The 26,168-nt window shown below is 55.0% G+C and overlaps 1 protein-coding gene across 3 annotated transcripts in view; it reads left to right on the plus strand.

The window, feature by feature from the left end:
- Positions 1-7,491: 7,491 nt before the first annotated feature.
- Positions 7,492-26,168, plus strand: part of SLC6A20 (solute carrier family 6 member 20) — a 30,671-nt gene continuing 11,994 nt past the window's right edge. For all 3 annotated transcript variants that reach the window (XM_044917324.1, XM_021683063.1, XM_044917329.1), the window contains exons 1-4: positions 7,492-7,708; positions 19,483-19,623; positions 21,498-21,589; positions 23,683-23,910. In XM_044917324.1, coding sequence (XP_044773259.1) covers positions 7,588-7,708; positions 19,483-19,623; positions 21,498-21,589; positions 23,683-23,910 — 582 coding nt within the window. In that variant the 5' untranslated portion in view covers positions 7,492-7,587. The remainder of the gene's footprint in view (positions 7,709-19,482; positions 19,624-21,497; positions 21,590-23,682; positions 23,911-26,168) is intronic.

Here is a 26,168-nt window from a genome sequence, read left to right on the forward strand (position 1 = left end):
CTGTATTTTTCCATACTATAAAGTTCAAACACAGATAAGACGAAAATGTAGCGATGGGGGATTCACGCCCGGGGAGTAAAACCACACGGAAAAGCAAGCAAGACGCCATCAGCACAGGGATCCCCTCCGCAGGGAGAGTGGGGGTCTGACGTGCAGGATGGGTGAAGGGGCCACTCAGCGCAGGCAATCCCTTTCTGGCCCCGGGCGAGACGATCATCTGTGAGCTATAGATCTGATGTGCAATTGTCTGCCTGGGTGTTCTATTTCACCATGCACAGGGAAAACAGGAATACAGTCCAGAAGTATCTCTTTTTCTACTCATTACCATCTTTTGCCAAACTTCCACACTCACTGACAATGTTGACGTCCTTACATGGAGGTGTCTCATCTTCAAAGTTGCTGTGCGTTCGGTGTCGGCCCGGGTATGCGAGGTCACAGGGGAGGCTCATTCTAACCTAGGTCCGGGGGCCACGTTACTCCCTGATCAGAGGTAAAGGAGTGAATGGTGGGATGAGGGATGGAGATGGAGAATGTGGGACACACACACACAGAGAAAAGCTATCTGCCATGTCAGGGAGAGCCGGGTGGCCGGTGGGACAGACACCAGCCCCAGGAGGTACAGGAGACAGTAGGAGCCCACGCTCAGGGAGGCTGGCCACGAGAGAGAGCTGCAGGTGAGGTCCCAGCCTGGAGGGAGTGCCCTCAGCTGGCCAAGCGATGCTCAGGACCTGGGTTAAGTCATCAGTAGGCTGAGGGGGATGGAAAGAGAGGCTTGAGAGGTGCACAGAGAAGATGGGGGACCCCGGCCCAGGGCCATGAGACAGGACAGGACAAACAACAACAGCAACAAGCAAGGCCCTACTGAGGCCTCATGGCCCGATCACAGCTCTGCGAGATCTTTCCAGAAGCACCTACCAGCAGTCCGGGGAGCCCAGAGAGGCTCGAGTTTGGGTGGCACAAGGCTGAGAGACAGCAAAAGGACTGGGAGTCAAGGGGGTTAGGAGGGCAATACATGGAATCGGCTGCCCGTTAGGTCCGGGCCAGAGATGGGGCCCTGGTCCCCAGGAGACAGACAGGTAGTAGGAGGGGTGGGGGTTGGGGTTTCCCCTCTCGCAGCTGGAGGGGCTTCAGGGGACAGAGCCACCTGGGGCATATCCAGCCTCCCAGTGGGAGGATGAGGGGTCGCATTCAGCATCCCGAGAGGTGGAGGAGCAGAGCAAAAGAAGGTCCCATCTTTTCTGGGGACAGGACAGCATTCGGACATGGCTGCATCCCACTCACTTGCTCACAGTCCGGGCCCAGCAGGTGGAAAGCTCTCCGTGGGAGGAATTAGCATAGAACCCCCCCCCAGGCTCCCCAGACCCCAGGCAGGAGTACCCGGCGGGGCTTCCTGCAATGATGGGGACGCTCCATATCCTGCTGCGCAGCACGGCAGCCACCAGCCGCACACACTGCCCCACTCTTCAAGCGTGGCTAGTATTGATTTCCTATTAGTTCATTTAACGTTAAGTAGGGGACGCCTGGGTGGCTCAGTCGAAGCGTCTGCCTTCGGCTCAGGTCATGACCCCAGGGTCCTGGGATCGAGTCTTGCAACAGGCTACTTGCTCAGCTGGGGGCCTCCTTTCCCCACCCCCACCCCCTTCCCCGGCCTGTGCGCGCGCTCTCTCTCTCTCTCTCTGACAAATAAATAAGATCTTAAAAATAAAATAAAGTTAAGCAATGGCAATGTGGCCAGTGGCTGCCATGTTGAACAGTCCAGCTTCAGCTCCCCTCCTTGAAAACAGAGGCCTGGCCTTGGCAGTGGGGCTCCAACGTTTGGGGACCTTAACACTTTAGTCCAAGTTCTCCACGGAAACCCCGTATCTAAAAACATGCTGGTGGGGCTCCTCCGCTCGGGCTCCCCCTACTGCCTGCCAAGCCGCGGGCACGCCGTGGGAATTCCGGGGCTCTGTGGGCACCGCCTGTGGGCAAGGGGTGGGGTGTCTGCACTCGCGGCGCCGGGAGGACCCGAGGCGGCTCGTGGCAGCGCCACCGACAGACATTGTGCAGCTGGGATATTTACCAGCTTGTCTTAAAAGGCATTAGACCAACACCAGCTTTACAGGTATGGTAATGATGGAAAGCTTCCTTTTAGAATGCATTTAAGTGAAACGGTGAATTCATTTAAAGGATAATGATAGATAGATAATAGTCCCCGTGGTTCACAAATGGGGCAAAATGGTGGTTCAAAATCCTGGCAGACGTGGCTGCGGCGTGGGGAGCACTGAAGGGTCTGATCTGGGAATCCGGGGATTTGGACCAGGGCCAGCGGCATGCCCTTGGCACCTTGTTGGAAACGCACACTGGGAGGCCCCATCCTGAACCTACTGAAGCAGGACCTGCGTTTTTTTGTTTCTTTGTTTTTTAAAGATTTTATTTATTTATTTGAGAGAGAGAGAATGAGAGACAGAGAGCATGAGAGGGAGGAGGGTCAGAGGGAGAAGCAGACTCCCTGCCGAGCAGGGAGCCCGATGCGGGACTCGATCCTGGGACTCCAGGATCATGACCTGAGCCGAAGGCAGTTGCTTAACCAACTGAGCCACCCAGGCGCCCCAGGACCTGCGTTTTAACGAGCCCCCAGGGCATCTGTGGGCACATCAGTGGGGCTGGCTACGCCGAGAGTCCCAGGGTGGAGCCCAGGAGCTCCACTTGCAGCCAGGAGAGGCTCAGGTCTCCTGGGAGCTCCTGTCCCCTCAGCACCACACACACACACACACCCACACACATATGCACACACATGTGCATGCACACACTCAGCCCTGATGCGGGGGCCCCCAGCCTGGCTCTCGGGAGGACCCTCCTCCTCACCCCCTGACAACCCCCCCCACCGCCACCCCCAGCAGCTCCTCGTGGCTTCTGCACTCCCATCTGCGCTCCCCCAGAGAGAGCAAGCAGGTACCTTGGGCAGGAGGGAGGGGGCGCTGTCCTGCCCCGAGGTGTGCCTCCAGTCCCCCAGCCTAGCAGGCTCCTGGCACATGGGAGGTGGGCAACAAAAACTCGAATGCCTGAGGAAAACTTCTGAAATGTGGGCGCCTTAGTTGTCGATGCTATGGAGCAATAATGATGAATTGACACCAAAGTGCTCATTTATCAGCTCGCCTTTACTGAGACTCAATGATGCACCTGGAATAGGGAGAAAAAGATGAATAAGACGTGACACCAGTCGGTTAAGCGTCTGCCTTCGGCTCAGGTCATGATCTCAGGGTCCTGGGATCAAGCCCCCATTGGGCTCCCTGCTCAGCGGGGAGCTTGCTTGTCCCTCTCCCTCTGCCTGCCGCTCCCCCTGCTTGTGCTCTCTCACACTCTCTCTGTTAAATAAATAAAATATTTTAAAAAAGACGTGACACCAGCCATGGAGCAGAGGGGACACAGATCTTGCACTCTTCGTGACAAGGCTGCATGGACAGAGGACAGGACAGCGTTAGAAACCAGATATGCAGCCCCAGGCTGGGGGGCGGGGGAGAGGGAGCAATGTAGCCTGGCCGGAGTGGTGGGCGGGGTGCTGGACTTCCAAGAAAGGGGTAGTATTTGGGGGCGCGTGGGTGGTTCAGTTGGTTAAGCGTCTGCCTTGGGCTCAGGTCATAATCCCAGGGTCCTGGGATTTAGCCCCACATAGGGCTTCCTGCTTGGCGGGAAGCCTGCTTCTCCCTCTCCCACTCCCCCTGCTTGTGTTCCCTCTCTCGCTGTCTCTCTCTCTGTCAAATAAATAAAATCTTTAAACAAGGGGGGGGGGTAGTATTTCATCTGGGTCAAGAAGAATGGAGAGCCTTCTCCCAGGTCAAGAAGGGAGAAGGTGATCCTGGCTGAGGGAACAGCCCAGGAGGACAAAAATGCACAGCATTTTCCGGAAGGTGAAAAGCCTAGGTGAGCAAGGGTCAAATTCCTCCTGGCCCAATCAAAAAATAAATTCCTCAGGGCCGTACAGACCAGGCTCAGGAGTTTGGACTTTATCTCATGAGGAACTAGGGATTGATGGGGAGTTAACAGCATCATCTCGAGGGTGGGTACATTAATCATTAAAAGCTGGGTGGCTGGAATTGGTGTGAAGAGTCTGGAACCCTGGCACGGGGCCGTGACCACACCTGTGCAACTGAATCAGGGCCGCCCCTCCTTTCTCCACCACCCTCTTCCCCAAGTCAGATAACTGGGGCAGGCTGGCCTTCTGTCCTGATTGACATGGGGCCCGATGAGACCGGACAGGCCTGTCGGAGGGGAGGATTTCTTCCATCCTGGCAGTGGGAGCCCCCAGGGAGCACTCAGGGTGGGGCTGCCCTTGGGCACTGGACCTCTGAGACCTGGACTCGCTCCCCGGGGCCCCTGCCATACAGAAGTTGCCGGCTGGTACCTCTTCCAGAATCCTGTGAGCTGATTGTTAAAGGCAGCCAATATTAGAACTTCAGTTATATAAACTAACAGGTAAATGGTGTAAACCAGAGGTGATAAATGCGCTCAAACCCCACCACTTCTTAATTGTCCACTGCACCTCCGTCATGCTCTCGAGGCTGTGTCTACTGCGTGTGTGTAACGGAGATCCAGACAACGGTGGGTTCCTGCGCGTCTCTGCCCAACTCCATGTTCAGTGGCACCGTGTTGGAAGTTTGGACTTGGCCACAGGGGGAGTATTTACACCGGTGAAATTGGCGAGCACTACCAACCAGAGTTCTGTAGAGAGCCGTGGCTTTAGCATTTGCCACCACTCACCCCCACCCTCTGCTTTGCTGGTTTCCCGTGGAAGCGCATCCACCCCTCCCAGGCCTGTTCTTCATGCTTCCAGCAGCACAACCGGTCTTCTAAGCTTAGAGAGAGCTGTCGTCGGTGGGCATGAGGAAGGTGTGAGGACCTTACCAGGAGCCCTGAGCATCTGCCCCTGAGAATTTACTTAGTCCTACTATGGGGAGTCTCTGTGCGCTTCCCACAGCCCCCACCCGGCGTCCCCCGGCCGTGATCAGGCTCCTGGGGCGTCTGGCAGTGTGACTGCTGGGACCCTCTGGCCTGACCCCTGGGGGTGGGGAATGGAAGAGGGGCCTTGACTTTGTCACACCAACCACCTGCAAGCAGACGGCAGGCAACCGCACTGGGCGTCCGTCCGGGGTGGCCAGCTCCTGAATGCCACCGTGTGGCCGGCCACCCTCTAGGGAAAACTCATTCACAAGAGTTGTTTGTTAAGAGTTTGTTAAAATCAGGACCGTCCGTTCATCAGAAGACACCATTGATAGAATAAAAAGACAACCCGAAGGCCGTGGGAAGGAATTCGTAATACCTAAAACTGACACGGGGCTCATACCCAGAAGGAGTAAGGAACTATCTAGGTCAGGAGGAAAAAGACAAGTCAATTACAAGCTGGCAAAAGAACATGCACGTCATGAAAGAGGGTATCCAGATGACCCAGTTAGCCTATGGGAAGGTATGCAGCCTCATTCGTATGAGGGGAAATTAAAATTAAAAGTCACAGAGAACCATCATGACACACCCACCAAACCAGGGAGCACTTTTAAAACAGAACGATAGATGTTGCTGAGGATATAGAACAACAGAAACTCTCGTGGGAGTGCAAACGGGTACTACCTCTCTGGGCAACAGTTTGGCAATATCTGCTCGTGCTGAACCTCCAGTTAACCGTCCAGCCCGGAAGTTCCCAGCGATGAGTGTACTCGTCCCTCAGTGGCACTAGAATGTTCATCACCGCCTTATTCACAATAGCCCCAACATGGAGACAATACCATGTCCTTCCGGCATCGCCTGGAGTCAGTTCACAGCATGGAGTACTATGCAGCAGTGAGGAAGAACAGCCCGGAGAGGTGCGCACTGGAGCAGAATGACTCGCACAAGGAAGCCGGGCATGAAAGCGCACATACTGCCCAAGTTCATGTGTGCAGAGGTCCAAGCAGCGGAAACTAACCTATAGCCATAGACACCAGGATGGTGGGTCCCTCTGGGGAGGAGGCAAGTTGTAGGAAAAACACTCACTAGAATCCCAAAGTTTAAAAAAGCAAAAATAGTCTCCCTTGCTGTGTTGTGGACTTCTACGGCTTTGGCTGTTGGAGGTGGAAAGTTCAAGGACAGGCAGCACGTAGGAGGAGCCCCACCTTCCTTATCACACAGCCCTTCCTGAGCCACCGGCCAGGCAGGGACTCCGGGGATTGATTTCATTTTGGCTTCAAGGAAGATTTCCACTAGCAACTCCACTTTTTCATCTCTTTTTAATTTTATTTATGTATCAAGCATTTTCTTAGCAGGCACTGTACCAGGCACCGTTCAAAGTATATCATCATTATTAACTGATTTAGCGTGCTACCTTTTCCATTCATTCAGACCTCTGGGGACTCATACCAGTGGCCCCTTTATCAAGCACGTACTATGTGGCAGGTAGTAAGCTATCAGTTAATTCTGACATGAGCCCTTGGGAGGGGGCTATGTTTGTTTCCATTACAGATTAGGCAACAGAGGCTCAGAGAGGCTCAGTGACTCGTCCAAGGTCGCACAGCTCAGTGGCAGAGCTGAGATCCAAAGCCAGCCCTTGGCGCTTCTCCAAAGCACCAGGCTTAGACAGGTCTAGTGACCACCTTGAACGGAACCACCTTTCCAGACGGGTTTTCTTAGGCCTTAACTCCTGTATAATGAATCAGAATCTCTAGCCCTTAGACCCACCTGAGCAGTAGAGTATCCCACAGAGCTTGTTCAAAACGGGATTCCTGACCCCCACCCGGCACTACAGAGCCAGACTCCCTGCCCTGCACACAGTAGGCAATTAGGGCCTGTCTGCAGATGGAGGGAAACCTGGCTGCCCCCATTGCTCTTCCTCCCAGAAGTACTTGTCTGCAAAGGAGTGGAGGCCCTGGAGAGTCCCCCTCTCCTTCCCTTCCTTTCTTCCAGTCTCTGGGCAAATGTCCTGTCTCCTCCTCTGGGAAGCCCTCCGGGACCACGCAAGCCTACCGCCACGATACTGCTCACGGTTTTGCTTTGCCTTAGTTGCCTTCCTCCTGTCTCAGTCTTTTATATGGACTAAAACGAACCACATGAAACTGTCCCTTCTGTAGGTCAACAGTAGTTGAAACTGGGACCTTTTATCCCGGCCAGTTTAAGCATTTCCCTCCCGAAATGTCAGTTCCCGGAAGGGTCGGGGATGTGTGCGTGTGGCTCACAGCCCGTCCCCAGACGAAGCCCAGCACCCAGTAGGCACCCAGGAAACGATGGTTGGGTGGCTGGGAGAACCTGACGGCTCCGAAGAGCCGCGCAGCAACACCCCGGCCCGGCCGTGGAGCCGGAGAGTCCCGGGCGCCGCCCCGTGCCCCGCAGTCCCAGGCGCAATCCCGGGCGCCTCCCCGGCCGCGGCGGCCGGGCGGGGTGGGGCTCGCCGTCATCCATTTACCAGTCTCGCCCCTCCGGCGGGCGCGCGTTAATGAGATTAGCAATTAAAAAGCGAGCGAGCAGGCGCGGCCCAGGCGCGAGGCCACCCGCAGGCGGAGCGGGCAGGGACGCGCCGGGCAGCCGCGCTCCGAAGCAGCCCCGCGCGGCGCCCGAGGGGGAGCCGGCGCCCAGCTCGCGGCCATGGAGAAGGCGCGGCCGCTGTGGGCCAACCCGCTGCAGTTCGTCTTCGCCTGCATCTCGTACGCCGTGGGCCTGGGCAATGTGTGGCGCTTCCCCTACCTGTGCCAAATGTACGGCGGAGGTGAGTGCGGTCCGCGCGGGGGGGCACCTGGCCGGGTGCCCCGACTCCGGGCCGGTAAACTGAGGCTCGCCGCGAGCGAGGGGCATGGGGGCGCAGAGCCCGCCGTCTCGGACCCAGCACCTCCCGGTCCGCTGCCGAGCTGTTATCCAAACCCGCCCGCCCCCCGCGCCCTCTGCAACTCCCCACCCCCACCCCACCCCACCCCACCCTAGGGGCCGCTGAGTCCCCTCCGCACCCCTGCTCTTGTGAGCCGAAGGAGGCTCTGGACGGTTTTCCCCCTGGGGCAAGGGTCTGACTTCTAGTGAGTAAAGCTGACATTTACGTGTAAAAAGTGAGCAGGAAATGGTCTTGTTCAACAGAAACTCCCGCTACAGTTTTCAAATCCGAAACATATTCCCAGCAGTTCGTTTTGAAACCGGTTAAAAGGATCTTGAGCCAGTTCTTTACATGTTTTATTAAAACATTGGTTTGGATTTGGAGTCACAGATAGCAGGAAAGGCAAATCATTCTATTTCTGTTTTGGGGGTTTTTGTTTTGGTTTTACAAATGTTTCCCCTAAAGCATCAGGGCACACTCACTAGATAGACCCACCCACGCCCATCGCATTCCCTTAACGTGGCAGGGTGCTGGGGACACCTTCGTGACATGCGAGAGAGCCTCTGTGCAGGCCAGCCTGTCGTTTTGGAAGGCGGTGTGGCAAGAGGGATTGAAGTCTCAGCATGAAACAGAGTTTTCCTCCTTGGTTCCATTTCTAGAATTCTACCGAAAGGAAATTATCAGAGGTCTGACCGAGGGTGGCGATGGAAGGACGGTCTCAATCTTTTAATAAGAGGAAAACGTTAGAAACTTCCTGAGCCCTCAACGAACGGGGTTGGGTCAATAAGTTATGGAACATCCGTGCAGTGGGGCTCTTTGCAGCCGCTAAGATGGAGTTTTCAGAAACTTTCATAGGAGTTTTCTCCTGTCATGTATTCAGTGGAGGGAGGGGAAGTTAGATTCAAAACTGTATAAAAGGGATGGTCTCAGTTACGTTTAAAAATATGCCAAGAAAAGAGAATGAGAAAAAAATACACCAAAATGTTAACAATAGTTATATCTCAGGGTGATTTTTCTTTGCCTTGGATCGTGTGTGGGGGGTTGGGGGGGGGTGGGGGAATGTCTTCTATAATCAGGAATGTTTTTTCACCATAAAGAACAATAAAAGATGTTAGACCAAAGTATTAAGATTTAACCCATTTAAGAAGGACCAAGACCTAAAGTACTGCTCCCCCTTCCCCTCCCCCCACCCGCTCAAAAAAAAAAAAAAACAACTTGACAAAAGGTTTTTTCTCTGATTCCTTCTTTTATTTGAAGGGCATTAATACAGCATAATGATGGGAAGGGCATGTGTTGCCATGTGTTGTAACAGCTTCATAACTGACTTTTGAAAGAATTGTTTGTCAGGATGAGATTTCCAGGTCATTCTGTGCTCAGCACCCCTACCCACAATACCTTTGTCCCGGCTGCGTGTTTTCCAGCTATCGGGCCAGGTGAGCCTCGCTGTCACATGACTGTTAATTCCTTGTTTCTAACAAAACACCATCCCCTGAATAGACTGCCGGTGACATGGGTCAGTTGGAGTAGTTCTGAAATAGAATATATGTAAGGAGTTGCTCGGAGAACAGCAGGACCCAGAAAAGACAAGAAGAAATCCTGTGTCCGGTACGGAGTATGCTCGGGCTGGCTGGCTGGCTGGCTGGGTGGAGAGAGACGGATGATGGCTCACGGGTGGGCAGACACCGAGGAGAGGCTGGATTGGTGGCTGGCTGGGTCCGGGGTGGGCAGATATAAGCGGGGCGGGTGGCACCCTCTTAAGCATAAGTGTCTACAGAATAAAGACCCATTGGCTTATCCTGGCCCAGTAAGGGCTTCATCGCCCAACACCTGCTCTTCTTTCCACCCCATTTCCCGCCACTCATCTTCCAGCCCCACCAAATGTTCTGGACTGTTCTGGACAGTTCCCTGTCAGCGAATGCCTACTGTCTGCCTCCACACTTTGCACGAGCTATTTCCTCTACCTGGGAAGCTGTCCATAGCCTGGAGCCCTCCTTTCTCTGCCCCCCCCCAACCAGCCCCACTGGTGGGGCCAGAGAAGCACCAAAGAATATTTGTTGGATGGCTGAGCAGGCTCTGTTGGGAAAAGCGCGGGGTACGTGAGGTAGGGATGCTGGTGGTTTTCCCCAAGCCTTTCCCTGTCCAGGGGTGGTCTATGTGGCCCGAAACCCAGACCGTTTGCAGACCTATTCTTTACCTAAAGCTAAAGGGTAAACCAACCACATCATGAAAGAAAGGCTCCAGAGGAGTGTTCAACCTCCTTCTAAACAGTGCTGTGACCCACCGCCTCCAGACAACAAAGAGCTTGTTTATAAACTACCGAGCCAAGCTGTGCCAAAATACTTCCCAGAATAAAGCGGATTAGGGGTCCGTGCTCCTTTCCACGGGGCTGGGCCTGTGACTGGGGAGGCCTGTTCCTTCCTGCTGTCCAGGCCAGGCCCAGCCCAAGGAATGTTAATTCCGAAGATTACGTTTCGGGTACCAGCCACGTCTGTACAGCACGCCGGCGCTAGAGGAAAAAGAAAAGCCTGCCCAAAACCTCTTCTGGGACAAGGCAGCAGGTCTCGGCGACTGTGTCAGCGTCTAAGGCGGTGTTGTTCTGGAAGAAATTCGGGATGCAAACGCGTTGTTCGCCCGTGTAGAAAAGAAAGGCACCAGCAACTGCTTTCTATACCAATGTGCTCGAGTTATGGAAGAGACACGGACCGATGGGAATAGTTGCCTGGCTGGTGGCAACGTGGTGCTTTTCCTCCTAAGTTTTCTTGCTATTATTGTGACCTGTGAAGGGGAGGAAGTCGGAGGACACCTGCCTGCATTGGTTCGATGACACTCGGACTGGTTGTCCCACTTCCCCTCGAAGACCCCTCTGCTCTTCTCTGGCGCTTAGAGCATCGCGCCTCCAACCGTAGCCTTCCTTCCGGGGGAGCCTGATAAACGGCAGGTCTCTGGCCCCCCCGCCTCCAGAGATTCTGACTCAGACACCTGCCGTGAGGCAGGGGCAGGATCTGCCTTTCTAGCAAGGTCCTAAGTGGTGCTGATGCTGCTGGTCCTTGGAGCACACCTTAGACCGAGGTCAGGGTTGTTCTCAGGCCGCCCCCCAGGCCACCCGCTGCGGGGAGCCAGGTAGCAGGGTGCTGGGAAAACGTTGAGCAGCCGGCTTTTGGTGGCAGAAGTAAGACCTGATTTGTAGCATCCGATGATTATCGCCGTGTAAATACTCCCACCATGGCCAATTTCACACTGTAATGTCCTGGGACATGTCCCAACGTGAGGTCCCGGGACGCGGGGCTGACAGAGATGTGCACAGCCGGCTCTCGTGAGCTGGTCTGAGCTGGCCCCGCACCCCCAGCCCTCCAAGCCAGTATCCGGCCTGGGACCGAGCCACAGCAGCTCAGCGCACGGATGGACAGGTGGGTGGCACCTGGGGCTGCTTGCTCTACAGCGTGCGTGCGCGCGCGCGCGCGTGGTACGTGCGTACCCCTGCGTGGTGCGTGCGCGCGTGGTGCGTGAGTGCCCCTGCGTGGTGCGTGCGCGCGTGGTGCGTGCGCGCGTGCCCCTGCGTGCGCGCGTGCCCCTGCGTGCGCGCGCGCAATGTGCTTCAGTGTTTCTACGGTTCCCCTGGGCGGGACGGAAACCTGCGGTTCAGAGGTGGTAGTGCATCAAGCCCGTAAAGTTTCCACAGTCAGCTCCGAATGGTAGGTGAGAACATGGGCTCTGTGAGTCCCTCGAGAAGCCACGTCTGGTGCTGCTGCTGGGGCTTCTAGACTCAGTGCTGGGAACGGGCGCGTCTGGGCTCCTAGCAGCAGGTCCTCGCCGTCCTCCTCCCAGCACCCCTGCAGTCGGTCCTGTCTGCCCCACTCAGAGATGGGAGACAAGTCCAGAGAAGAAAAGGGGGCTCCTGGGGGCGGAGCTGGGGCTCAGGCCGCTTCCGTGTGGGAGCGAGGCTCTGCCCAGACCCCCTGGTGTCAGGGTTTCCTGTTCTGATAAAGGCAAGACGGAAGCGACTGCTGCAGAGGCCTGGGCCTCCTCCCAGGATCGGACTTGCCCTGGCTCAGGGCCCTTCCCCACACGGTCTGCTGTGACGCTCAACCACGGCTTCCCCTGCACACCGGAGGGCGGCTGGCCAAGCACCTGCTCTCTGCCGTGTCCACCCAGGAGAAGCCCTTGTCGCTTGCAGGCCAGCCCTCTCTCTGCCCCTGCCCTTGCCCCAAATGTCTGGTGGCTCCCCCTCTGCCGGGGGTACCCATGCTTCTCGCCCTCTCCAGGACACCTCCTCCTCCCTAAGTTAAAAGTGGCTCTAAAACCATGTCTTACCGTGCACAGCACTGTGGACTCTTAACGCGGCTCACCCCCGTCCCCCACAGTGGGGAGGAAAGGCCCCCAGCCAGGACCCTGCGTCCACCTGTCAGTGGGGAAGCCTCTACCCATCTGCACATTAGCATCCCCCGGGAGCTGGGCCACACGCTGATGTCTGGGTCCCACCCCCAAATCCTGAGTTGGTCTCACGAGTGACCTGACCAGTAGGCATTTTAAAGCTCCCCAGGGGATCCTGCTGTGCACCGGGGCTGAGAACCACCATCTTAGATCCTTTCCTAAACAGGCAGGAGCATAGAAAATTAAACCATCAACAATATAAACCTCTTAGGAGTTTAATTTCAGTCCTTCAACAAGCATGGATTGAGTATCTGCTGCCGGCCAGGGACAAAGATGGTCATCTCCCCTGAGGATGTGACACCATGGAAAGGTCCCTTCCGCATGAGCAGCAAGAGCATCCTCAGAGGGCTCTTTGGGAGGCTTGACTGAAGTGACTCAAGAGGAAGGACTAACCGCCCGAGAGAACCCAGGAAGACTTCTGGCAGTGGTGGCATTCCATCTAGGCCTGGACAGATGAGTCTGAGCTCATCAGGTAGATTTAGGGACAAAATCATTCTGGGCAGAAGAAACCACATGTGAAAACGACACAGAAGGATGTGCATCTAAGGGGAATGGCTGGAAACTCTATGTGGCCAGGATGTCTGGGGTGGGGGCAGGACCATGGCGGGAGGGCATGTAAGGAAGGGTCCAGCATGAATGCAAACCAAAGGGCCTTGACTAACAGGCTGGCAATATGGAAATTCACTGGGGCAGCGAAGCCAGGATTCCAGGAGGGGAAGCCGTGCCTTTAGGGCTTACAGAGCAGAGGGCAAGACAGACGCCAGGACCACGTTCACCAGGGTGGCTGGTGAAATGATGCTGCGCCGAGGGGCTGGGCCAGGAGCAGGGGGCGCCTATGGGATGGGCATCTATAAGTTCTAGACCAAGGCGTCAGGCAGGGTAAGCGGGACTTTCATTTTTCTTACTTGTGTCTCTGTTCTTTGTTTCCAAAAGTTGACCGGAGTTGACTCCAAATAATAAACTTTTGGGGGAAAGCCAAGATGCAAGGGGGTGAATGAGGAGGAGGCAGGCGGTGGGATGGGGTGCTGCAGAGAATAGGACAGTGCTCCTCAAAGTGTGGTCCCTGGACCAGCAGCTTCTGCATCACCTGGGAACTTGGGATCTGTGCCCCTTAAAGACACACACACCCCAAAAAGAAAAAAATGAGGGTAAAAAGTCCCTGTGTGGTTTTGTCAAGACAGAGGTGTGGAAATGGAAAGACAGCATGAGTTTGAAAGCCTGAGCAAACTTTCCCCTGAAAGTGGCCGCATCTGGTTGTTTGGTCTCTTTGTGGGCCTCAGAGGACAGAGATTTGCGGAGATAAACTTCATACAGAGAGGAATTTCTCTTGTAGGGAGCTTCTTGAGTGTAGCAAACAGATACGGTACTCGCTGTGATCGTTAGAAAAATAAGTAGCAGGGGCGCCTGGGTGGCTCAGTCGTTAAGCGTCTGCCTTCGGCTCGGGTCATGGTCCCAGGGTCCTGGGATCGAGCCCCGCATCGGGCTCCCTGCTCAGCGGGGAGCCTGCTTCTCCCTCTCCCCCTCCCCCTGCTTGTGTTCCCTCTCTCTCTGTGTCTCTCTCTGTCAAATAAATAAAATCTTTAAAAAAAAAAAAAAAGAAAAAGAAGTAGCAACATGCTCTTAGAATGACGTATTCGTGTGTGTGTGTGTGTTGGGGGTCATAAATGTAATAATACATATTCGTGGTAGAAAATTTGGAAAATAGAGAAATATATAAAGAAATAAAATACAAAATCACCCCAATCCCAGTACCCCAAAAAGTCATGACCGTTACTTTTTTTTTTTAGCCTAAAACAACTAGAGGTATATTTTGTATGTCATTTCGTGTCTTGCTGATTTTACTTTCCCTGTGACAATCAACAATCGTTTCCAGAATCATTTAATATTCTTTGAAGCTGTGAACTTACACGGCTCTTGGAGATTCCATTTACAGGTAGAGCGTTAACTAATTTGCCCATTCTCCAGTGTGGTCTGGGACTTGATCTCACAAGCCTCGTAGGCTATACGTCTAGGCCTTAAGTACATTCTCATCAGTTTTGCCTCGGACTAGTATGGCTCCCGGCATGCAGGGTGGAGACCCTTCCCCGTGTCCCCTGCTGATTACAAACGTCTCGAGCCAGCTGTTGACTCGCTGGAGGGTGCACCAGAGCTCCTGCTGGGAAGTCAGTCCTTTTTGCAGATATTAGCCCACTTGTCCTTGTGAATGGCCTGCTGGGGCTGCCCGATGGGCTGGCTGACAGGTGAAACCCTCAGGGGTGGGCTTCCCTGGCGAGAGGGCCCAGGAGTCCCCCCTTGCTGGAAAAGGCTGCTCTGTGCCTCTCCTCCCCCCTTTCTCACAGTGGGTGAGGCAGGGTGCCTCTCCTCCCCTCTTTGTCACAACGTGACGCTCTGTCAGGTCAGCTGCAGACGGGGCTGAACGACCCGAGTGTTCTGCGGGGCGAATCCTGCAGGCGAGGACACTCAGAGCTGCACCTCCCCACCGCTTTGGCTGGTAGCTCACAAAACTTTTTTTTTTTTTTTGCTTACAAAACTTTTTAGAAAATGTTAATGTGGGACTAGTGAGCCCTTTCAGTGACATGGCCAGGGAAGCATCTGGTAGAATTTGTTGTTCCAACTGCTGTGTCCACAGCCTTCTCTCCCGCTTGGTTCTTTCTAGAGACACAGGAGATGCGTGGGCTTGCCGTCCGTACCTCACCCTGTGTCATTTCCACTTTATTCTCTTCCCCTGAGCTACGGGGGTAATTTTTTTACTTTTGACTTACAGCCTCCATTGGCTTTAAATTCATCCGCCATATTTTTTTTGTGTCTTCATAAAATCTTTTTTCTCTTTAAATTGTCCTTTCTTCCTCATTGCCTGATGCCGTTCCTTAAGCACAGTGTCCTCTTGACTCTTAGAGACCAGGTACTAGAAATTTGCTACAAATTTCTTCTGTTTGTCACAGCAAATTGATTTCGGAGGAAGGCATTTGCTCTAGATGCTTTAGAGGGGCCCTTGTGTCTTGAGCTGTGGTGTATTATCCTAGGGCCAAAGACTGCCTTCTGAGTGTTCATCCTTTCTGAGGGAGGTACAGGCCAATGTAGAATTGCCTAAGGTCCGTATTACCTAATGCAGCCACAAAATAAAGCTAGAGTTCAAAGGAACCTTCTATGAAATTTTATGGTTTTAACATGATGGTTTTAGCAACCGTGACGAACTTTCCCAGACCTCTCTGTCATCTCTCTCTGGTAAGAGCTTCACAAATTGCCCACCCACATAGAACCACCATCAAAACCACTTACCATCAAGCGGCCATTCAGCAAACACACTGAGCAAGCACCCACTCCGTATCGGGCCCTGTGGTAGGAACTGGAGATTCCGCTGTGGGCCTGGCAGACCCCATCTCCGCACTCGGGAGCTGTTTAGGGAAGTAGGGGTGGACAGAGCAGTAGACAGTGAGTAAGGGGCTGTGAGGAGGGACACCCCAAATTAGCTTTGGGTGATCTGGAGAGGTTCCTAGAGGAAGCCATGTGTGTGGAAGGTCCAGTGAGCCTGAAGGATTCTGTCCTGCATCCACCAAATATCCACTCTGCTCTGCTCTCTGCCCAGCTCTGTTCCGAGCAGACCAGCGGCGAGAGCGTCCATGCTAAGGGGAGACAGACACCAAGTAGACAGCTAAAATTACAGCATCACTTTACAGGAGTAACTGCTTGGAAGGAAGGTCCAGCGGGGTGAGAAGTTGGAGGGTCCCTCTAGCCTGGGGGCCGTGGTCACTAAGGCAGACCAGGAAGGCCCCTCTGAGGCGGGCAAGTTTGGCAGAGAAATGAGAGAAGGGAGAAAGCATTCCAGGCAGAGGGAACCGCAAGGGCAAGTGTGCAGAGGCCGGACCAATGGGAAGGGCCACGGGGCTGCAGTGGCCAGAGGGAGGCCACCAGCCTGGAGAGGAAAAGGGAGCCCTGGGTCTCAGAGCCTCAGAGGCCACAGGAGGGAGAGTGGGTGTTATTCTAGGTGTGAGGAGACCCAAAGAGGCTTTGACCAGGTGTGGGGGGGATGGGGGAGGCAGAGAGGGACACAATCGGACGATCAGCTGTCGGGGGGCAGCTGTTGGGAGTGGACGGGCCCAGAAGACCAGCCCCGAGGCACTGTGGTGAATGCTGGGAGATGGCAGGGAGTAAGAGTTCCCCAGGCTCAGAGCTGTCTTTACGTCCTCGGAATAGAAATGTCCTCTGTGACCGTAAACATGCCCCTGGCCCAGGGTCGTGCGGACGCACACAGGCCCGCGCCACCCACACTCCCTGACCTATCTCGGCCTATCAGAGCACTCTAAAACTTAAGGACTTAGAAGGAATGATGGAATTAGAGGGTCACCCGTTGGCAACTAACATGATGATGGGTGTCTCCTGCAAGAATCCCCCAGGGCTGCTAAATCTAGCGGACAGCGGTCTGATGGGAAACAGGAAGGCGACCTTGGCTCAAAATACCTCCCTGCAAAGTCACATCATTTCCAAGGGGCAAACCTGTAACTTTCCACAGAGAAACCTGGTCGATCCCCACACCCCTTTGACCAAGTGAGCCAAGTGAACCTGGCCAAGAACGGGTACAAATCTTTTGTACATTTTTTGAATGGGTTCTTTGTTTGCTCACTGTTGAGTTTTGAGCGTCCTTTATAAATTCTAGATACTGTCTTTGTCAGATACGGGTTTTGCAGATGTTTCTCCCAGTCTTTAGCTCGCCTTTTTAATTTTCCTAACCGTGTCTTTCACAGAAGACAATTTTAAAACAAAACCCAACTTACCGATACCTTCTTTCCTAGATAGTGCTTCTGATGTAAGCCAAGAAATCTTTGCCTAGCTTATGGTAAGAAAGTTTTTTCCCTGGGCTATCTTCTAGAAGTTTTATAGTTTTGAGCTGTGCTATAGGTCTGTGATCCATTTTGAGACATTTGGGGGGGGGGTTCTAAAATATGAGATGTGGGTTGAGATTTTTTTCTGCACATGGGTGTTCAGTTATTCTAACACCATTTGTTGAGAAAACAGTTGCAGAGCAGATTCACTGGGATCACGTGTTTGGATAATTAGAGGATGGGAGGGATGATAGAAATGTGTGATGGGCAGGCCTCAAGAGCCCCCATGCCCCCGCCTGGGCACCAGGCCTTGGATTGCCAGTTTTCCCATGGGCAGTGGGCCATCAGGCAGGCCCTGCCAAAGAGAAAATCCTGCCATGGACCTTGCCAGGCCCCATGTGGTTACTGTTTAACACCTTGGGTGAAAATGAGCTTTTCTTGTAACCACTGAGGGTTTGAATGTTGCTCCAAGCAGATGGTGCCCACACAACCTTGGTTGTTAGGTTTGTGGTGGGTGGGAGCCCCCAGCAGCCTGCCTCTTGGACTCCCTGCTCCAAGAAGAACCTGGAGAGATGCCAAAACATGTTTCTGCAGGGCAGGACAGGAGCCGGGCCTGGCAGAGGGCAAGTCGTCGGAGCAGAGTCCAGAAGTGAGAAGGGGAGCACTCGTCGTAGGCCCCAGTGTGAGCAGGGAGGACGGAGCTGGGAATGTGAGGCCTGGTGGTCCTGTGTGCACCGTCGGTGCATTTCTCTCGGTGATGGGACACGGCCCTGCTTGGTCTCTGCTCGGTCTTGACGCCAGCCATCCTCCTCTTGGGATTTCTATCCCGAGGAAAGAACCAAACACGTGGGCCAGGCTTTGTCCCACTGCTCTGTTTAGGATGGCAGGAAACTGGCTACAGCTTAGCGGCCAAGGACGGATGAAATGAGTCTGGGTGCGTTTTCCTAGTGGAACTCCGGGCGGCTGCTGGAGGGGTGAGGCACACGTACGTGTTGTGGTCGGGAGAGGGTTTGTGAGATCCCTCCGGGGAAGAAAAGTGGGCTCTGGGGCCGCAGGTACGTACAGTGAAGGCATTGTTGTAAGTATTAGCTGTTCATGGAAGCATCTATATTTCATTCTTTACCTGAACACTTTTGGAACCAGTTCCTTCTGTAACCAGCCCCTAATCCCTGCAGCTGTAGTGTCAGGGTTTTATTTTAATCAGGAGTCCTGCCCTCTTCTCCTTCTGGACCCTTTCTCAGGTCCACTGCCAAGGAGCCAGGAGCCGGGGGAGAGAGGAGCAGGGCTTCAAAGAAGGAGGGAAGGAGGGGCGGGGCTCACCGGAGAAGCAGCGGGACAGCGCTCTGCAGGGCAGGGGTGGGGGGCGCCCCCAGCAGGTGTCAGCAGTGGGGAGAGCTTCCATAGCTCCAGCCACACTCCCGAGCTCCCCACTATCATCACAAGCACTTGTCTGCAGATGGCTCCTCAGGAGCCAGGGGGCTTTTAATTTGTGTTAGTCATAGTGCTCTTTATTAAAATAAAATTTTAGACCGAGGGCCACTGTATAAAACAGATACACATACAATAGAGGTGCTCTGAAGAAGAAGCATTATAATTCAGCTATAATTTATTTTTTTAAAGATTATTTGAGAGAGAGAGTACTCATACATACAGAGGGAGAGGGAAAGGGGGAAGGTGGTAGCCTAGGCTCTGTCTGTTGGGGACCCCTTGTCTCCCCACACATACACACCAACCCCTGCCTATGCCGTTGGTTGCTACAACAGAAGATGGATTAGGGTTCTGGCAGAGGAACTGGGGCAGCTGAGCCATCGAGGAAGGCACTCAAGGGGCTCGGGACAGTGGCAATTACCACCTGGGATGGAAGGATTTAAACATTTTAACTAACAAGTCCGCATGTCATCCATGGATAGATGGATGAACAGATGGATGGATAAGTAGAAAGATGAAAAGACAGAAGGATGGATGGATGGATGGATGGTAGATGGATGGATGAGTGGATGGTTGGATGGATGGATGGATGGATGGATGGATGGGGGAGTGGATGGATAGATGTGTGGATAGATGGATGGATGGATGGATGGTTGAATAGACGGATGGATGGATAGGTGGATGGATGGATGGTAGATGGATGGATGGGTGAATGGTTGGATGGTTGGATGGATGGATGGATTGATGGACAAATGGAAGAACACGGATGGATGACAGATGGGTGAGAGGAAAGAAAGAACAGTGGGTTGTGGAACAAGATGGAAGAGAGGGAAGGCAGATGGATGGAGGATGGATGGAAAGGTAGAAGGATGAATGGATACGTGGCAAGACTGAAGGAAGGAAGGGAAGGTGGATGGAAGGACATGTGCATGGAGGTTGTGTGGGCTCCAGAGTACGACCCGTCAGTGACGGCCTGCTCTTGGCTCTGGACGCCCGCAGGGAGCTTCCTGGTGCCCTACGTCATGATGCTGATGGTAGAGGGCATGCCTCTCCTGTACCTGGAGCTGGCAGTGGGGCAGCGCATGCGGCAGGGCAGCATCGGTGCCTGGAGGACCATCAGCCCCTACCTTGGTGGTGTTGGTAAGTGGGTCCCCTCTCGTCCTTGGCCACCTGGACCCCTGTCCGGGATGCAGCAGGGGCTGGGGGTGGGAGCCCACTGGCAGAGCAGCTGGGGCCAAGGAGCAAGCGCAAGGCCTAAGAGAGAGCCCCTGGATGGGTGGACACACGGCCCGGGAGGGGGTGCCCCCGCATGCCGGCTGGGAGGGGCCGGACTTCTTAGCCACAGGCCAGCGAGAAAGCGGGGATGCACACGCGCTGGGCAGCTGGTGCCACATTGCTTCTCTTCTCTGGGCCTCAGTTTGCTCTTTTGTAAAAGGGAACTAGCTGCCCAGCCGAGGGGCTATAACGCAACGTCCCAGCTGGCTACCACTCTGGGAACTCACCTAGCTAACTGCTCCCTGCCACTTACTAGTAACAACGTCTCCCTGTCTGTGAGCACCTCCTCGGTGCCGGGTGCCAGCCTGTACGACAGATGCTCATGAGCCCAGGCGAGCTTTGTCACAGCACTGAGAGGCCGCGGGGCGCCGTTCATACCGCCAGTGCACGGAGCCAGAGGCTGCACGGCACCCCCGCCGAGCCACTTGGAGCTGGTGTCCCGGGCACCGCTCGGAGATGGTTAACCTGCCCCGCACAACCCTCACGTTGCAGGGCTGCCTGGGAGCAGCAGGAGGAACTTTGGGCCACACTGGCCACCATCTCTTCTGCTCCACCCTCCTGCCCCCAGACAGGAAGGCAGGCAGGGAAGCAGAGGGTGTTTCGGGAGCAGGAACGGGAGCAAGGAGGACGGACACGTCCGTGGCCTCCCGAATCATCTCTAAACCCCAACTGCCTCCTCATCTTGAAGGGCTGTTAAGTTTTTTTTTTTTTTTTTTTTTTTAGATTTTATTTATTTATTTGACAGAGACAGAGACAGCGAGAGCAGGAACACAAGCAGGGGGAGTGGGAGAGAAGGAGAAGCAGGCTTCCCGCGGAGCAGGGAGCCCAATGCGGGGCTCGATCCCAGGACCCTGGGATCATGACCTGAGCCGAAGGCAGTCGCTTAACCAACTGAGCCACCCAGGCACCCGGGCTGTTAATTTTTAACAAGGAGGCGTGTGGTTTTACAATCTGCCCACGTAATCAATCACAAAGGGCTTCTCTGAGGTGGCATTTGCTGCCTAATAGGAAAGATACCGGATGCTTGTGCCAAGCAGGGGTGCGGGCGAATGTTTAACCACCAGCCCTCGAGGAGGGCTGCGGTAGGGAGGGCCTGGCGGTAGCGTTCACCGAGGCCGGTGGTATAAATACTTGCACCAGGGCGGACTGCAGACCCCCCACGCGATGTCCCACGGGGTGGGGTTGGGTGGAGATGCGCACAGTGGCTCTGGGGGGCTGGCCGACCCGTCCCCTCGCCTCCTGACACCCAGCCCCATGCCCCCGCTCCCTGCCGCCATGAGGCAGGGCTGGGCACAAGGGACCCCACTTCGGGGGAGCCCCGGGGGGAAGCATCGGGGTGGTGCTGGGCAGGCTCAGCAGGCCGCTCACGCTCCGTGCTGAGTCCACGTCTGCCACATCGTAGCCCGGCGCTCTCGGGCAATCTCTGTGCCTCGTTTTCTCCTCCGGGAAGGGCAGGTAATGACGCCCCCATGACCACGTTGTCGCGAAGACCTAAAGCCCATCAAGTGCTCGGATCGCACCTGGCACCGAGGGGTGGCAGACATGGCCTCGGCCTCGGCAAAGCCGGGGAGTGAGTTTGCAGGGACGGACCGGCCCTTAGGGCCCACAGGCGCCCGGTCATGGCTGGCCCTCCCTCAAAGCTGTCGGAGGAGGAGGTTTCCTCTCCCGGGGCAGTCACCCAGGCGCGTCCCGGCAGGCGGAGCCAGGCCGGGCCTCAGCGCCCCTCTGCCTCCTCACAGGCTTGGCCAGTGTGGTGGTGTCCTTCTTCCTGTCCACGTACTACAACATCATCAACGCCTGGGCCTTCTGGTACCTCTTCCACTCCTTCCAGGTGAGCCGGCCCAGGCCAGAGCGGGAGCCACCCCCAGGGGGCAGCCTTGGGAGGGCAGGGGGCTGGGGAGGTGGGGAGGCTGAGCACCCCACGCCAAGCAGAGCCTGGCCTCCACGGGCCCCTGCCATGGTGTGTGTGTGCGCGTGCGTGTGGGTCCGTGTTTCTGGGGCGCAAGTTTCTGGCTTTCCCTGGGTTCTCTCTGAAAGATGTGACCCGCCCCTCCCACCACCCCTCACAAAATATTGAGCGCCAGCCCTGGAGAATGTATGGAGAGAGCCAATGGGGAGGGATTCCCCCAACCCAGCAAGACGGGAGGAGGCCCCTTCCTTCTCCTCTGATTCACCCCCCCACCCCCTCCCTGCTCTGGTCACTTGTCCTTCCAGCTTTCCAACTCCAGGCTGAGCCCCCACTTTTCCCCGCAGACCAGAGTTCTCCTAGAAGGACTAGGGGCTACTCCCAAAGAGAAACATTTTAAACATGTATTTCTGATGATGGCCACAGCTGACGCTCATGGTAGCACGTGGGAGGGGGCTGAAAATCGTAGAGAAGAGAGAACCCCGATTCCTCGCTGAGGTGCTCTTTGTCTCCAAGCCAAGAGGAGTCTTCCCTTCTGCCGCCCGTGCGCACTGCTTTTCCTCAGTGCCTGCCCTTCACTCTGGGGGACCCCCCGCCCACTGCCCCCTCTTGCCCTCCAGCAGCCCCCCCTCCGTCTCAGACAGAAGGTCACTGGGCAGATGCCCCACCCTTTGCCCCTGAACCAGGCCTTCACAGGACAGACACTGTCCCCAAGTTCCAAAAGCAAGGCAGGGCTGGCCATGCACTGTGGACTAACCCCAACTTGTGGGGCCACTGTCTGGAGTACTGGGGCACAGCCTTGAATCTTTGGCACCCCAAGGAATGCTTGGGTGAATGACCTCTATAATCGGGACTTGGCATTTACACTCGGAAGATACTACATCCACACCCCACTCTGGCTACCCAGTCAGCCCTACCCGGTCACCGCAAATGCCCTGTGTACATCCTTGACAGGAAGGACTCTCTGCTCTGAGCTTAATTGCAGCCCCTCATCTTCTCCCTGACTCCACAGCCCTGCCTCTCCTCCACCTTATGGGTGGAAACAGTAGCTCCTCTTACTCTCCACTCTGGTGACGATTGCTCCTCCTCTGTGCAGATCTGTCATGTACATCTGGGCAGGTTGTGCACTGCACAACAGCACCCCAACTAAAGAGCTGCCATACACATTACCGGCATTACAGATCTGTATACTCATAAAGACAGTTTTCCAAAGGTGGAAGCAATGTGTCTTGTTCTAACAAAATCAGAATAATTTGACGACCTTCCAAAGATGAAGATAAGGTTGTCTCAAGAAATGAGACCCATTTTTCTAACTCTCAGAAGTTCGAGGACCAGCAATTCCTGAAAATCACTGGACTGTCCATTCATTCCATCATTCACCCTCAGTCCCTCTGCTCTGGAGCCCTCGTCCGTGTTCACATCAGGATAGGACCAGCCGCAGACACTCACTCACACTTGCTCTGGGCCAAGCATAGACACCGGCAGCCTGGCTTCAGGGGCCCTGCTCCTGTTCATCCCACTACCTGGGCTTCCCAGCCTCCTGTCTGACCTTCCCCGACAGTAGCACCAGGGGCTATTAGAAATGCAGATGCGAAGACCCCAGCCTGACCCAGAGGCTGCATTCCTGCAGACACTGTGGCTGGAGTCCCCTGGGCTCCTCGCTGCAGAGGTTGTGGGTTCTACCGTCATAGATGGTCTGGCCATTGTCCGTTTGGTCCAGTCTCTCGGAGCCATGACAGAGCTAGGTAATCCTCAACAAACACCTGTTTGTTGAAGTGTGGAGCATGTGAAGCCTTCGGGCCGCCTCTCTCCCACCCCGCAAGCCCTTTCTGTGCCCCTGACCAGCCCTCCCGTTCCCTGTCTGCCTTCAGCTATCAGGCCACCTGTCCTTTGGGGACCAGCGCCCTTCTCCCCCACCACCCCCCCAAGCCCCTTCTCAGGGCCATTCCCATCCTTCCCACTCGGCCCTCCAGCCTCAGCCCTCACTGGTCTGTATAATGCTTCTTTTGATCCCAAAGGATCCCCTGCCCTGGTCCGTGTGCCCGCTGAATGACAACCACACGGGCTATGACGAGGAGTGTGAGAAGGCATCCTCCACGCAGTACTTCTGGTACAGGAAAACCCTCAACATCTCCCCGTCCATCCAGGACAGTGGGCACGTGCAGTGGGAGCCGGCGCTCTGCCTCATCCTGGCCTGGCTGGTGGTGTACCTGTGCATCCTGCGGGGCACCGAGTCCACCGGCAAGGTGGGGACGGCAGAGCCTCTGCCCGGGCCTGGGCAGTGCCAACGGGGGCGGGGGGAAGCTGGGCTGGGGAGGAGGGTACGGACACGAATCACCTAGCAGGCCACCAGACAGTGGTGCTTGAAGTTGCAATCTTGAAAGGAGGACTTTCCCCCTACCTAAAAAGATGAGCATTCCTGCGCCAGCCAGCCCCACATCCATACCACCCAAGGGGCACCAAGCAACTAGGCAGTGAGTTTTCCCTTCCCTGGAGATGTCCCCAAGACGCCCTAGCCACTGGCCCTCCAACTTAGCTGCACATCAGTGTCATCCGGAGAACTTCTAGAACTCTGATGTCTCAGTCCTCCTCGCCCCCGGGAGGTCCCGGAGTCATGAGTGTGGGGAGGAACCTGAGCATCCGGGTGGTAAAAGCGCCCCCAGGTGATTCTAATCTGCAGCCGAGTCTGAGAACCTTTGCTCTCGGCTGCTGTCCATGACCCTGCAGAGCTGTCCGGCCTGACTGATGAACCTTCTCTCCTTAGTGCATCCCCAGGTTTATTCTCCTGCAGGGGGGCGCTGAGATGCTCTTTAATCTGCCCGATGGAGGACGTGTTCCTGCAGGCTCTGCAGCACCTGGCATCTTTCTGGAGCTGCAGCAGATGCCCTCCGCCTCCACCCCGGGGTGCTCCCCATCCTCATACTCGGGCACTCGTCCTAGCCGATCCCCTGTGGGTTGGGCTTGCACCTTGTCTCCGTCTTGCGGGAGGTGCCCTCTTGGTCTGGTGAGCTACCTCTGTTTGCTCTCTCTGTGCCTTTCGTGACATGATTCATCCCAGCTTTTCCCTTCCGAAGGTCCTGAGGCCACCTGTCCTCATCCTCTTGACCACCTGGGTCACCTCTTCCAACCCCACCGTGTTTCTCTTGAGGCAGCAAGACCAGAACTACTCGTGATATTTTAGGTACCCTGTGATGTCCCCAGCACTGTGCCTATCCCATGGCCAAGCTGAGGGACTAGTGAATCTTCTCTGGAAGAACTTAGAGCCTGGCAGCTACTCATTCCATCCCATCTTGAAGTTTGGCTCGTATTTTATGCTCATAAAAAAAATGTTTTTTGCGATTTGTCTTTGCCAGATTATTATGCACGTGACAAAAGATCTGAGGGCAGCATCTGTAAACCTGGAGATTTAATGAGGCCATCTCTTTCGAGATCATTTATAAATGTGCGAAATGAGGTCATGTCATGCCATGAACTCTTATTTATTCTTACTATTTCCTCTGCTCAAGCCACACCCCCTCTCCATGCAGAAATACCCCAACAGCTTCATTTACGGGGGAGTAATTCTGTTAAAAACTGTGTACTATTTCCTGACTTCTTCTCTTGGAATCTGCTCCCCCCCAACACACACTCCAAGAGATGTCATAGATGGGTCAGAAATGGTTTCTCCTGATGGTGTAGGCTGGGTCACATGTCCAGCTTCCCTGATGGGGGAGAAGTGAGCCCAGAGAGCCTTCCAGGAAACTTACTGACCTGAGGGGAAGGAGGGAAGTTCCAAGGGCCTGCCTCAGTATCCCCTAAGTGTCCACCGGTTATGGACATTGGTTATCCCTCTCCAGTTGCCCTCAGTGTTCTTAAGCTCATGCCCGATGTCCTTGTCCTCATCTGTCTCCATCTCGCTCCTGGATTATTTTCTTGTCAAGTCAGCTGGCTTGATTACTCGAGTACAACGACCTCAGTGAAGAATCAGTGGTAAGAGATATGCCCCACCTCTGCCTGCTGTCCCCCGGGGTGAGAGGGCATGAACCGGTCCTTTGGTGGCCCTGGAAGTTTCCGGGGAGGCCACCAATGATGCCACACCTCAGCAGGAATAGAGGGCCTAGTGCGATCCAGTCCAAGCCCACCTGGACACGGGCCTCCAACCAGATGTCTCACAGGAGGACCCAACCTTCAAGCCAACAGCTTTCGCCAAAAGAATTCTGCAAAATATTTCTGTGCTTTACATAAAGAGGCTCTGGTGCCCATATGAGTCGATTCAGAGACAAAGCGCCAGGCCCAGATGGACACACGTGCACCTGCAGGTCCCTGTTTGACGGCCGTGTGAGAGTTACCGTTAGTAGAGTTAGCAGGCCGGGAGTGTGGACGGCTGCCAACACCACCACGGAAACCAAGGACAAAACGTCGTCGAGCTTGTGATGGGTGTCAGCAGGAAAAGATTTGGTTGAACAAAAATTCCGTTCATGGGCAGTTTTAAAGACCGTGAGAGGGAAGCCTTTCATAAAAAAAA

The sequence above is a fragment of the Neomonachus schauinslandi genome, chromosome 1 (assembly GCF_002201575.2).
Source record: "Neomonachus schauinslandi chromosome 1, ASM220157v2, whole genome shotgun sequence".
Classification (NCBI taxonomy): Eukaryota; Metazoa; Chordata; class Mammalia; order Carnivora; family Phocidae; genus Neomonachus; species Neomonachus schauinslandi.